Source organism: Delphinus delphis, chromosome 5 (assembly GCF_949987515.2).
Source record: "Delphinus delphis chromosome 5, mDelDel1.2, whole genome shotgun sequence".
In the NCBI taxonomy this organism is placed as follows: Eukaryota; Metazoa; Chordata; class Mammalia; order Artiodactyla; family Delphinidae; genus Delphinus; species Delphinus delphis.
In genome coordinates this window covers 20,191,116-20,203,931 of record NC_082687.1, presented here as the reverse complement: position 1 = coordinate 20,203,931, position 12,816 = coordinate 20,191,116, and the positions used below count along the sequence as shown (strand labels likewise).

Below are 12,816 nucleotides of genomic sequence, written 5' to 3'. Positions count from 1 at the left end.
CCTGGACCGGGGCACGAACCCGTGTCCCCTGCATCGGCAGGCGGACTCTCAACCACTGCGCCACCAGGGAAGCCCTATTGTTGTTTTTTTTAAACTCTTTATTAAATTTGCCACAATATTGCTTCTGTTTTATGTTTCGGCTTTTTGGCTGCAAGTCATGTGGGATCTCAGCTCCCTGACCAGGGATCGAATCCACACCTCCCGCATTGGAAGGTGAAGTCCCAACCACTGGACCACCAGGGAAGTCCTGATTACTGTTTTTGATATATTTTACATCTTTTTGTTTTGTGTATCCCTTAACTAATTATTGTGGATATAGATGATTTTTGTCTTTTAACCTTCCTGCTAGCTTTGTACATGGTTGATGTACTACCTAATATTTGCCTTTACAAATGAGCTTTTTCCTTTCATAATTTTCATGTTTCTATTTGTAGCCTTTTCTTTTTCACTTAGAGAAATACCTTTACCATTTCTTGTAAAGCTGGTTTGGTGGTGCCCAACTCTTAGATTTTGCTTGTCTGTAAAACTTTTAATTTCTCCATCAAATCTGAATGGAAGTCTTGCTGAGTAGAGTATTCTTGTTTGTAGATTTTCCCTTCATCACTTTACATTTATTCTGCCACTCCCATCTGGCCTGCAGAGCTGCTGAAAAGTCCACTGATGGCGTTATGGGAGTTCCTTTGTATGTAACTTGTTGCTTTTCCCTTTTCAATATTCTTTCTTTAACTTTTGCCATTTTAATTCAGTGTATCTTGGTGTGGACCTCTTTGGGTTGATCTTGTTTGTGTTCCGGGACCTGCATGTCTGTTTCTTTTCCCAGGTTAAGGAAGTTTTCAGCCTACTGTGTCCTCAAATATGTTCTCTGCCCCTTTCTCTCTCTCTTCTCCTTCTGAGACCCTATAATGTGAATATTAGTGCACTTGATTTTGTACCAGAGGTCTCTTAAACTGTTCTCTTTTCTTTTTATTCTTTTTTCTGTTCAGCTTCAGTGATTTCCACTACCTGTCTTCCATCTCCCTGATCCATTCCTCTGTATCATTTCATCTACTGTTGATTTCTTTTAGTGTAGTTTTCATTTTAATTGTTGTAGTTTTCATCTCTGTCTAGTTCTCTATATCTTCTAACTCTTTGTTAAACTTCTCACTGTGTTCCTCCATTCTTCTCCTGCATTCTTTGATCATCTTTATGATCATCACCCTGAACTCTTTCTTAGGTAGATTGCCTATCTCCACTTCACTTAGTTCTTCATCTGGGGTTTTATCTTCTTCCTTTGTTTGGAACATGTTCTTCTGTTGCCTCAGTTTGCCTAACTTGCTCTTTTTTTATTTCTATGTATCTGGTAGGTTGGTAATGTTTCCTGATCTTGGAGAAGTGGCCTTTTGTAAGAGGTACACTGTGCGTCCCAGCAGCTCACTCCCCTCTGGTCATCAGAGCTATACGCTCTAGGGGTGCCCCCTATGTGGGGTGCATGGGTCCTTCTGTGTGGTGGGCTTACTGATGTCGTTGGTCTAGTAGACATGGCTGGCCTTTGGCCCAATTGGTTTCCAGGCCCTGCCTTGTGTGGACCCTGCCAGCCACTGGTTGGTGGGGCTGGGTCATGAGGCTGCTGGTTGCAGAACCCTGGAGGGTCCCAGGGCTACTGCTGGTTCACTTGTGGGCAGAGCCAGGTTCTGGGGTGGGTGGTTACAGGACTGGGGTTCCTGGATCTAGTGTTGGCCTGATGGTGGGTGGGTGGGGCCAGTTCCTGATATGGCTGAATGCAGGTTCTGGGGTATTCCAAAGCTGGTGCTGGCCCATTGGTGAGTGGGGCTGGATCCCAGGGCAGCTGGCTGAGGCATCCAAGGTTTCTCAGAGCTGGTGTTGGTCTGCTGGTGGGTGGGGCCCAGGCCCGGGAGTCCTGGGGCTGGTGCCAATCTGCTGTGTTGGCTGTGTCCAACAAGGTAGGCTGTAGGGCTGCAGTGGTCCTGAGGCTGGTGTCTTCCCATTGGTGGGTGGAGTTGGTGTCCAGGGGATCCTGGAGCCAGTAGGTGAATCTGGGTCCTGGGGCTAGTGCTGGCCCACTGGTGGGCAGAGCTGACTCCTAGGGTCTCTGGCTGCAGGGCCCAGTGTCCCAGAGCTGATTTTGGATTGTTGTTGGGTGAAGCCAAGGCCCAGGATGTTCTGGGGCTAGCGCTGGCTGGCTGGTGGCTGGGGCTGGGTCCCAGGATTTGCAGCTGCCAGGCCCTGGGGGTCCTGAGGCTAGTGCACACTGTTGTATGGCACTGGGTCCTGGGCCCTCTGGTGGACAGGACCATGTCCTGAGGTGCCTTGGGCTCAGGAGGTCTTAAGGCAGCCTGTCTACTGGTGGTTGTCCAGCTAATTGCTTGGCCTGAGGCGTTCCAGTACTGGTGTGAACAGGCTGGTGGGTGAGGCTGGGTCCTGGTGCCAATCAGCTGGAGGGAGAATTCCAAAATGGCGCTTGCCAGTGTCTGTGTCTCCAGGGTGAGCTCCAGTTGCTTGCTGCCTCTTTGGCAGACTCTCCAACATCAGCAAATGAGTCTGACAGGCTCCTTTCAAATGACTGCTTCTGCCCTGGTTCCTGGAGTGTGTGAGATTTCGTGTGAGCCCTTTAAGAGGGGAGTCTCTATTTCCCCCAGCCCTCTGGGACTCCTGAATTTAATCCCTGCAGGCCTTCAAAGCCAAACATTGTTGGGGCTGGGGGCTTGTCTTCCTGGTGTAAGATCCCCGGGCTGGGGAGCCCAATATGGGGCTCAGACCCCTCGTTCCTTGAGGAGTACCTCTGCAGTTGTAATTATTCTTACATTTGTGGGTCACCCACTCCTGGGGTGTGGGTCTTGACTGTGTGCAACTCTGCCTCTCCTACCCATCTTGCTGTGGTTCCTTCTTTATACCTTTAGTGGTAGATGATCTTTTCTGCTAGATTTTGGTCTTTCTCATAAATAATTGCTCTGTAAATAGTTGTGATTTTGGTGTGCTCATGAGAGGAGGTGAGCTCAGGGTCTTCCTACTCCACCATCTTGGCCAGCCTCTATAATAGTATTTTTGCTAAGTAATACTAGCGAAATGAATATTTGTAACAGATGTTCACTGCCAATGCTCCTGACTCCCTTTTTCATGTGTATGTAGGGAAAAGGAACATCGGTACACTGAGCTTCTGGAAGCAGAATTGCATATGAGAAAGTGCTAGCTAGGAATCAGGTCTGGGCTCAAAATACTGCCCGTGGCATGTTTGACTTAACTGCTTGAGCTCCATTTCCTCATTTGAAAAGTGCGATGTTCATGGCTGCCTCGCTCAGATTTGAGGCTGACATGAGGTGGTGTCCAAAAATGCTACTTGCCCTCAACAAACATGGGTTCCCTCCACTGTCCGCTCTCCCTTCAATGCTCAGTGCCCTGAATTATGACAGGTTACACAGCTGGACCCTGTGGATGATGACTGCGACTGCTTGACCCTTGTTTCCTAACCCAACTGATTACTTTTAGAGTATGGAGGAAAGTGGAAAATGCTTCATTATTTTGCTCGGTGTTTCTTCGCTCCGCTGTTGCCGGTGGGTTTTGAGAATGAAGATGTGTTTTTCATCTACGGTGTGTCAGACCTTCACTCAGACCACAAGATGATGCTCACTGTAAGTTGCTTGGATTTTTTTTCTCTCTGTGGTAGAGGGCGAATTTTAGATTTCTTTAGTTATTTGGTTCTATTCTTTTTTGGAAAAAAAAAAGAGAAATTAATTTGTATCAAAATGTCTCTACTGCTTGCAGCAGAAAATGAGCTGTTCTTGGAATTGGAAAACCTATATTCAGGGAAAAATTCTATTTATTCTATGACCTTAATGTCTTGGTTCAGTTTCCTCATCTGTAAAATGACACCAGCCTGCCTTCTTAAAGGATTTCTATGGATAGCGAATACAGTCATTAGATGACTGTGCATTGTAAACTGTAAAATGCCAGTTAAATCTAAGGTTATTTATAATCATGAGAAGCTGGAAATAGGCTAGACTTTACCAAAAGAACTCATTTAAAACAGTATGTTAAAGTGGAAATCAGTAAGATTATTCAGAATATATATGTGGAAAAATGAACTTGTATTTAAAACAATTTTAGGTAAAAGAAAGGGTAGAAACTCAAAGAAGTCTTGGGTGGCTCCAGTTAGGAGGACATTGAGAACAAGTCAAGTCTATGAATTAACTATAATGTGCCAGGTCCTGTGCCTTCCATAAATTGCTTAATTCTCGCAACAGCCTGTGGAGTTAGTGCTGTTATTATTCTCATTTTACGTTTGAAGAAATGGATACTTTGAGAAGTTAACTTCTTGGTTACATGACAAGTACTTGGTGGGGCTATGGTTAAACCCAAGTTTCACAGTCTCTTAACCAGTTCTGCTATTCTGACTTTCATCTATTATTACTCCTATTATTCTCTAAAAAAAATAGTAACTAAGAATGTTCGGTTTTTTTCTGTCTTGTTTCTCCCCAGGTGAGAGTCCACACATGGAGTTCCCTGGAGCCCGTGTGCTCTGAGACGACGAAGCCTTTTGTGATGAAAGCAGGGGAGTCTGCTCTTCTCTATGATAAGCCAGTAGCTGAATTATTAAGAGGATGTACAAATTGTACACGACAAAGCTGTGTGGTTTCCTTTTACCTGTCAACTGCCAGGGAGCTCTTGAGCCCAACCAACTATCACTTCCTGTCCTCACCAAAGGAGGCCAAGGGGCTCCACAAGGCAAATATCACTGTAAGCACCACTGGTCTGGGGTCACCGTGGCTTTGTGGAACTGTCCTGCTTTTTTGCAAAATTTCTCCTTGGTACTGAGCTTACCTGGGACCCGGGGAAGATTGGCCCCTTCCCACTGGAAGCAAAGAGCAAGTAATTTTTATTATTTGTATTTGTCAAAGCTTAAGGTTCCTGCCAGTCCTGCTGTCCCATCACATCTCCCTAGTCAGGCTGGTGCAGTGGAGGGTGAGGCAGCAGGAGTCATCACCACTGACTGCTCCTCCTGTAGGTTCCAGGCTCTGTCTGTCCTGGGGGCTTTACTGCATCAACCGTGAACTATTATCATCTGCATATACAAGTGAGCAAACCTGTTTGGAGGGACTGAGTAACGTGTTTATAAAGTCCATGGCCAGGAAACAATGGAGCCGGTAGAAGCACTCTTAATTTTGCATTTTTAAGGAGAGTCTGTTCATTTAAAAAATGTTCACTCTACTCTCTGATTTATTGCTCCCATGTTGCTCAGTCACCAAATCTCTTTATCACTGCCAAGGGAAAAAAAGAGATGATCAGGATAGGATGTGTTATAAAAATTGTGTAGCTAGGTCTTCCTTGGTGGCGCAGTGGTTGAGAGTCTGCCTGCCGATGCAGGGGACACGGGTTCGTGCTCCGGTCCGGGAAGATCCCGCATGCCGCAGAGCAGCTGGGCCCGTGAGCCATGGCTGCTGGGCCTGCGCGTCCGGAGCCTGTGCTCCGCAACGGGAGAGGCCACAACAGTGAGAGGCATGCATACTGCAAAAAAAAAAAAAAAAAAAAAAATTGTGTAGCTAGGAAATTTGGAATCTGTCTAGTTGATTGAAAACCTTTCCTTCCCTTTCCCCCTCTCCATGTAGTGATTGAAACTTTCTAGAAAAATATTTTCATTCTCTATTTTTAATCAATTTTAAGTTTGTTTTAGATTTCATTGAAAAGACTTACGTGAGAGGATTTTTTTACATTTGCTTTGGAAATCATATCAAAACTCAGTCCTTGAAATAAAGATAGCATAGCTTAGCTTAGCTTCCTTCCCAATTAATAATGAAATATTCCCCTAATGAAATCTATCTGTCACAACTGATATAGGGCAAATATGAAGGAAATGACATACATTTACATAGCTTCTTTCCAGAAAAAAAGCACAAAACTATGTAGTAGACAAATCTGCTGTCTCTAGACAGGATTTCAAAATCTTTCTTTCCTCATCTGGGCCTCCATTACTTTGAGATAACTGGGCTGGGGGAGAGGTAGGACTTCTTCCTTTGCCCTACCTCAATTGGATTTCAATGAGACTTTGCCTATCCTAAAGGGTTATAATAACAATAATAATAGTAATGATAGTTAACGTTATTGTAGGCTTAATGTAGGCCAGGCGCTTGGATGCACTATCGTCAGGGGGATGCTGGGGACTGAGTTTTCCTCCCTGTGTCCCTGAAGCCAGAATACAAGCTTGAGCTCTGGGCTCTGCAGTCAGATATGCAGAGATGAGGTTTCCGATCAGAAGAAGGCAACAACGAGAGTGAGCAGGTGCCAGTGTCCCTTCTGGCCTTGGCCTTGGGACAGAGTAGCTGAGGCTTCCCTGCAGGCTTGGTGGCAGCCAGGGCCAGCCATGTAAACTGTGTGCCTGCAACTGCTTTAGGGTCTTCGTCAGAATAGGTGGGTGGAATGATTTGGGAATTTGACATCTAACTTCAAGCCTGCATCTCTGACCCTCTGAGAGCTACCTAATACATTTTGTTTCTTTTTTGCTTCTACCAAAGTAGAGTTTCTTGTTAATAACTCAGAACCCTGAATGCTGTCTCAGGCTAAGTTATATATAGTAAAAATCGCCCTTGGAAATTCTTTATGTCACACATAACCTATAATGTCAAACCTACGGCGTTGCATGTATGCCTGTGGAAGAGTCATGTTTCATGACAGATGCACGGCTGGAATACCAGGTCCCACTCAACTGTGTACTCACAGTGAGAGAGGTTCACAAACCCCCAGCCTCCAGGAAGCATCTCTGCCTCTCTCTCTGCCTGTGCTAAGAGGCTAATGAATGACAAGACTTAAACTGTGCTCTCCTTTGCTGATATCGTGTGGGATTCACACATGTTAAAAGTGCTAATGTAAAGCAACTATACTCCAATAAAAATGAATTTAAAAAAAGAAGGAAAAAAATTAAAGTAAGAAAGTTAAGGGTCAGATTACAAAGCTGAGAATTCACATTACGAAGATTTTTTCAAATATTTCAAAGTTGGATGGACTTATATCCAAATGAATAGGAAAATGAATAATTTCATTTAGATGGTTGAGATTAAATAAAACGAATACTTGAAAAATTCTAAATAAGTACAATGTGATAGCTACCTAAGAATGAACGTTAGTAAATCTGTCAAGAGTAATATGAAAAGCAAATTAATTTGAGCTGAATAAAAAAAAAGTGCTAATAATGTGACTTTACTGACGATGCAATAAAAGAGGGAGAGCTCTAGTGGTAGAGCTTTTGGAGATGCCCGGCCGGCTGCTGCCTAGATTGCAGGATCTCCTCAGAAGACTAGAAGGTGAGCCCCATGGCTGTGCTCTGCAGCCAGCTCCACACAGATTCTGAGAAAGTCATTTAACACCCAGCCCTGGTGCAGAAATGTGTCTCTCTTGATGAGACCCTGAGAAAAAGGTATAAAGCTGTAAAAGCTACAAAGCCTTGAGATTCGTGTGAAATATTCTCCTTAATAATTGGAGACTACATATTCCCCCCCTCCCTGCCTGGTTTGAGATTACAATTTGGTAATTTTCCACAGCCTTCAATACATTTCCACATAGTTTTTAGCATCTGACACAGTGCATGGAATGTATGAATTTAGCAGCTGCAGAACCAAAGTTGTAGGAAATGCACTCCTTGTTAGCCACATCGATGTTCTGATAGGCGCTGTATATAGAATAGAGCTCTGCCCTCGTCCTTCACTTCATTTATCTTTTTCTTTCAGGCCACCATCTCTCAGCAAGGGGACACATTTGTTTTTCATCTGAAAACCTCAGCTGTTGCTCCCTTTGTTTGGTTGGATGTAGGAAGCATCCCAGGGAGATTCAGTGACAATGGTTTTCTCATGACTGAGGAGACACGGACTGTATTCTTCTACCCTTGGAAACCCACCAATGAGAGTGAATTGGAGCGATCTTTTCATGTGACTTCACTGGCGGATATTTACTGAGGGAATCCAGGCTGTATTGGCAGGAGCTGAAGGCAATCAGAAACAAGTTGAAGAGGCCAGGAAACGCGTCTGCTTGCTGTCAGGTGTCTGCATAACCACTTGGTGAAGAGCTTGTACTAGTGCATTCTCCCAGGGAAGGCTGTGTACTCAGGTGATGTCCTCCTCCAACAAAGCTGTGCCTAGGTGCCGTCCAGTCTGCACCAGGACTGTGGTTTTAGCCCATTCCCCCACAGCTTTTGCACCACATGAACCAGTTATAACCCAACTGCCTCTCCAAGCCCCGAAAGGAGGTCTGTCCACGTGCAGCCCTTTAAGGGAATCACAGGTACGTGATTATTGCGGTATCTGTGGAATCAAATGTGGAAGGTCGTGAGGTCATGTAGGCTCTCGTGGTTAGTTTTGAGAAATACCAAATAATCGGAATGAAACTGCTTTGTTGTTATTTCCAGAGGAAACGGAGATTCAAATGTCACAACAGAAAGAGAGTTCTGGGTGGTAGCCATATTGGTTGCTATTGCCAGAAAGTTTGGGGGGTTGATTGTTTGTCATTCAGTTACTTTTTGGGTAGGAGTCCGTTTTCCATTTGCAACGTTTTTTAAAAAATATTGTTTTAAAAAATAATAATTTATTTTTTCAAAGGCCATTAGAGTGATTCTTTGGAAAAAAAGCTCGTATTGAAATGGACATCACCATGGTCACTTTTGAAACTTCCGGGTGTCCTGACATAGGTCACCCATCGTTAGGTATGGGCTTCAGGTTTGATTGAATCCAGTGAGCTTTCCAATTCAAGGCTGTGGTTAGATTTGTACTTGGTGATCCTGGCAGCAAAGTGGTGTTCCCTTTCACTTGAGTTTGAACCATCTTAAAAAACATTGATTCATTATAATTGCTATGAAATCATTTTATTCTGCATTATCATGTTTATAAAATCACACTGGTAATGAAGCAAAGAGGGCAAAGTGTTAATAAGTAGCCCATTTGGGTAAAGGTGTGTAGGAATTTTTTCTGCTTTTGCGACTTTTCTGTAAGTTTGAAATTACGTTAAAATTTTAAAGTTGTATAAATTGCATTGACAACTTGGTGTTTCATTTGTGGCTTATTTCCTCATTCCATGAACACTCAGTTTTGCCCAGTACCCTGCTGAGCATTAATTTCCGTTTAGCTCTGGTCAAGTTTTTAGTCTATTTGATAAACTTGAAGAGTTTGAAGAATCTAATCCAGGATATTTGAAGGGTCTTCTCTAAGAAGAATCAGGTAACTGGTTATAGAGGGGACTGGCAGTGAGAGTTTGGCTTTAGAATCAAGACTAAATAGATAATAGTTTTGGTTTTAAAGCTGAGAAACTTTTGGCCATGGTTCAGAGACTAAAAAGAAAATAAATGCAGCCAACCCAGGCCTCTCCTTCAGTATCTATGAGTTCCCTCATTTTATGTGTTATTTCAAAATATATATAACAGGCTTATGAAAGGCTGTGACTTAGGGATGTAACCCAGAAGATTCTTACCTGATAACTATTATATCACTTTCTTGTCACTGTTGCTGGGGGAGAGGGAGGACACACCTCTCCATTCACTAGAGCATTTTTCTGTGCTAGGTACCCTGTGAGGTGGGCTTTGAAGTTGATGGGCCAAATTTACTGGGTTGGCCAAACCCAAAAAGTTTGTTTGGGTTTTTCCCTAATTCTGTAACGACCCAATACATTGCAATTCTGCCCTTACTAGCTCTGTAACCTTAATCTAGTTATTTAACTTCTACGTTCCGTTTTCTTGTGGTACAGTGGGAATAATTACGCTCACCTTGTAAGTGTGGGTTTTTTAAAATAATTAATTAATTTATTTTTGGCTGCGTTTGCTCTTCATTGCTGCACGCGGGCTTTCTCTAGTTGCGGCGAGCGGGGACTACTCTTCATTGTGGTGTGCGAGCTTCTCGTTGTGGTGGCCTCTCTTGTTGCGGAGCACAGGCTCTAGGCGCGTGGGCTTCAGTAGTTGTGGTGCGTGGGCTCAGTAGTTGTGGTTCGCGAGCTCTAGAGCACAGGCTCAGTAGCGCACAGGTTTTGTTGCTCCGCAGCATTGTGGGATCTTCCCGGACCAGGGATTGAACCCGTGTCCCCTGCACTGGCAGGCGGATTCTTAACCACCGCACCACCAGGGAAGTCCCTGTAAGTGTGCTTTGAAGAATAAATTAAAAATGTGGTTCAAGGGCTCGGCCCAGTACTGACACTTAGTGAAGGCTCTGTAAATGGAGGCGCCATTCTGGGGTGTGACCCTCTTGTCTAGAGAGGGCAGGGCTCCCACCCACACTGACCTGAGTCAGAATCCAAGTTCTGAGGCTTATTGGCTGTGTGACCTTGGGCAACCACTTGATCTTCTAGATTTTAGTTTTCTCATCTGTAAAATGGAGATAGTAATCTCTAACCTTCAAAGGTAGTGGTAAAGATTAAACAAATAGGGTCTGGAACAAAATAAATGCTAGTCATACTTTTTTATTTTTTGTGGTACGCGGGCCTCTCACTGTTGTGGCCTCTCCCGTTGCGGAGCACAGGCTCCGGACACGCAGGCTCAGCGGCCATGGCTCACGGGCCCAGCCACTCCGTGGCACGTGGGATCCTTCCTGGACTGGGGCACGAACCCATGTCCCCTGCATCGGCAGGCGGACTCTCAACCACTGTGCCACCAGGGAAGCCCTAGTCATACTTTTATAACATCATTATCACTCAGTACATGAAGCAAGGGTAAAAATGAAGCAAATAAAGGCAGATGCCTTTTTTCTTTCCTTTTTTAAAATTGAAGTATAGCTAATACAATATTGCATTAGTTTCAGGTGTACCGCAAGATGATTCACTTATATATATGTATTTTCAGATTATTTACCACTATAGGTTATTACAGTATATTGAGTATAATTCCTTGTGCTATACAGTAAATCCTTCTTGTTTATTTGTTTTACATATAGTAGTGTGTATTTGTTAATCCCATACTCCTACTTTGCCCTCCTCTCTCCTCCTCTTTGGTAACCATAAGTTTGTTTTCTCTGTCTGTGAGTCTGTTCCTGTTTTTTTTTAAAATATTTTTTGATGTGGACCATTTTTAAAGTCTTTATTGAATTTGTTACAATATTCTGTTTTTTTATGTTTTGGGTTTTTTTGGCCGCAAGGCATGTGGGATCTTAGCTCCCCAACCAAGGATCGAACCCGCACCCCCTGCATTGGAAGGCAAAGTCTTAACCACTGGACCACCAGGGAAGTCCTTCCTGTTTTGTATATAGATTCATTTGCATTATTTTTTTAGATTCCACATGTAGGTAATAGCATATAATATTTGTCTTTCTCTGACTTGCTTCACTAAGTGTGATATTCTCTAGGTTCATCCATGTCGCTGTAAATGCCAATATTTCATTTTTAAAAATATTTATTTATTTTTTGGCTGCATCGGGTCTTAGTTGCAGCATGTGGGATCCTTCGTTGAGGCACATGGGCTCTTCTTTGTGGTGTGCAGGCTTCTCTCTAGTTGTGGTGTGTGGACTCGAGTGCGTGGGCTCAGTATTTGCGGCACGCGGGCTCTCTAGTTGTGGTGTGTGGGCTCCAGAGCATGTGGGCTCTGTAGTTGCGGCACGTGGGTTTAGTTGCCCTGCGGCATGTGGGATCTTAGTTTCCCGACCAGGGATTGAACCAGCGTCCCCTGCATTGCAAGACAGATTCTTAACCACTGGACCACCAGGGAAGTCCCAATATTTCATTTTTTTAAGGCTGAGTAATATTCCATTGTATATATGTATATAACACATTGTTTTTTTAGTACTATAGACAAGAGATCCACTTCCATTTTTTTTACTTTTTAATTAAAAAATTTTAATTGAATTATAGTTGATTTTTAATGTTGTGTTAGTGTGTGGTATACAGCAATGTGATTCAGTATACCAGCTGGTATACATTACGACCTTGTTGTTTATCTATTTTATATATAGTAGTTTGTATCTGCTAGTCCCAAGCTCCTAATTTATCCCTCTCCCACCTTCTTTCCCCTTTGGTAACTATAAGTTTGTTTTCTACATCTGTGAGTCTGTTTCTGTTTTGTAAATAAGTTCATTTGTATCATATTTTGGATCCCACATATAAGTGATATCATAAGGCATTTGTCTTTCTCTGTCTGACTTACTTGACTTAGTATGATAATCTCTAGGCCCATCCGTGTTGCTGCAAATGGCATTATTTCATTCTTTTTTATGGTCGAGTAATATTACACACACACACACACACACACACACACACACACACACACATATACATACCACAACTTCTTTATCCATTCATCTGTCAGTGAACATTAGGTTGCTTCCATGTCTCGACTATTGTAAATAGTGCTGCTGTGAACATTGGGGTGCGTGTATCTTTTCGAATTAGAGTTTTCTCCAGACATATGCCCAGGAGTGGAATTGTTGGATCATATGGTAACTCTGTTTTTAGTCTTTTAAGGAACCTCTATAGTGGCTGCACCAACTTACATTCCCACAAACAGTGTAGGAGGGTTCCCTTTTCTCCACACCCTCTCCAGCATTTGTTATTTATAGACTTTTTAGTGATAGCCATTTTGACTGCTGTGAGGTGATACCTCACTGTAGTTTTGATTTGCATTTCTCTAACAATTAGTGAGGTGGAGCATCCTTTCATGTGACTTTGGCCATCTGTATGTCTTTTTGATTAGGTTGTTTGTTTTTTGGTATTAAGTTGCATGGACTGTTTATATACTTTGTATATTAACTTCTTTTTTTTAACATCTTGATTGGAGTATAATTGCTTTACAATGGTGTGTTAGTTTCTGCTTTATAACAAAGTGAATCAGTTATACATATACATATGTTCCCATATCTCTTCCCTCTTGTG

General features: G+C 43.1%; 1 protein-coding gene across 6 annotated transcripts in view; it reads left to right on the top strand.

The window, feature by feature from the left end:
* MANBA (mannosidase beta) overlaps positions 1-12,816 on the top strand; it is a 158,022-nt gene that overhangs the window by 111,020 nt on the left and 34,186 nt on the right. For all 6 annotated transcript variants that reach the window (XM_060012056.1, XM_060012057.1, XM_060012058.1 and 3 more), the window contains 3 exons: positions 3,484-3,626; positions 4,474-4,731; positions 7,713-8,262. In XM_060012056.1, the coding sequence (XP_059868039.1) occupies positions 3,484-3,626; positions 4,474-4,731; positions 7,713-7,937 (626 nt within the window). In that variant the 3' untranslated portion in view covers positions 7,938-8,262. Of the gene's footprint in view, positions 1-3,483; positions 3,627-4,473; positions 4,732-7,712; positions 8,263-12,816 lie in introns of those variants that run through there.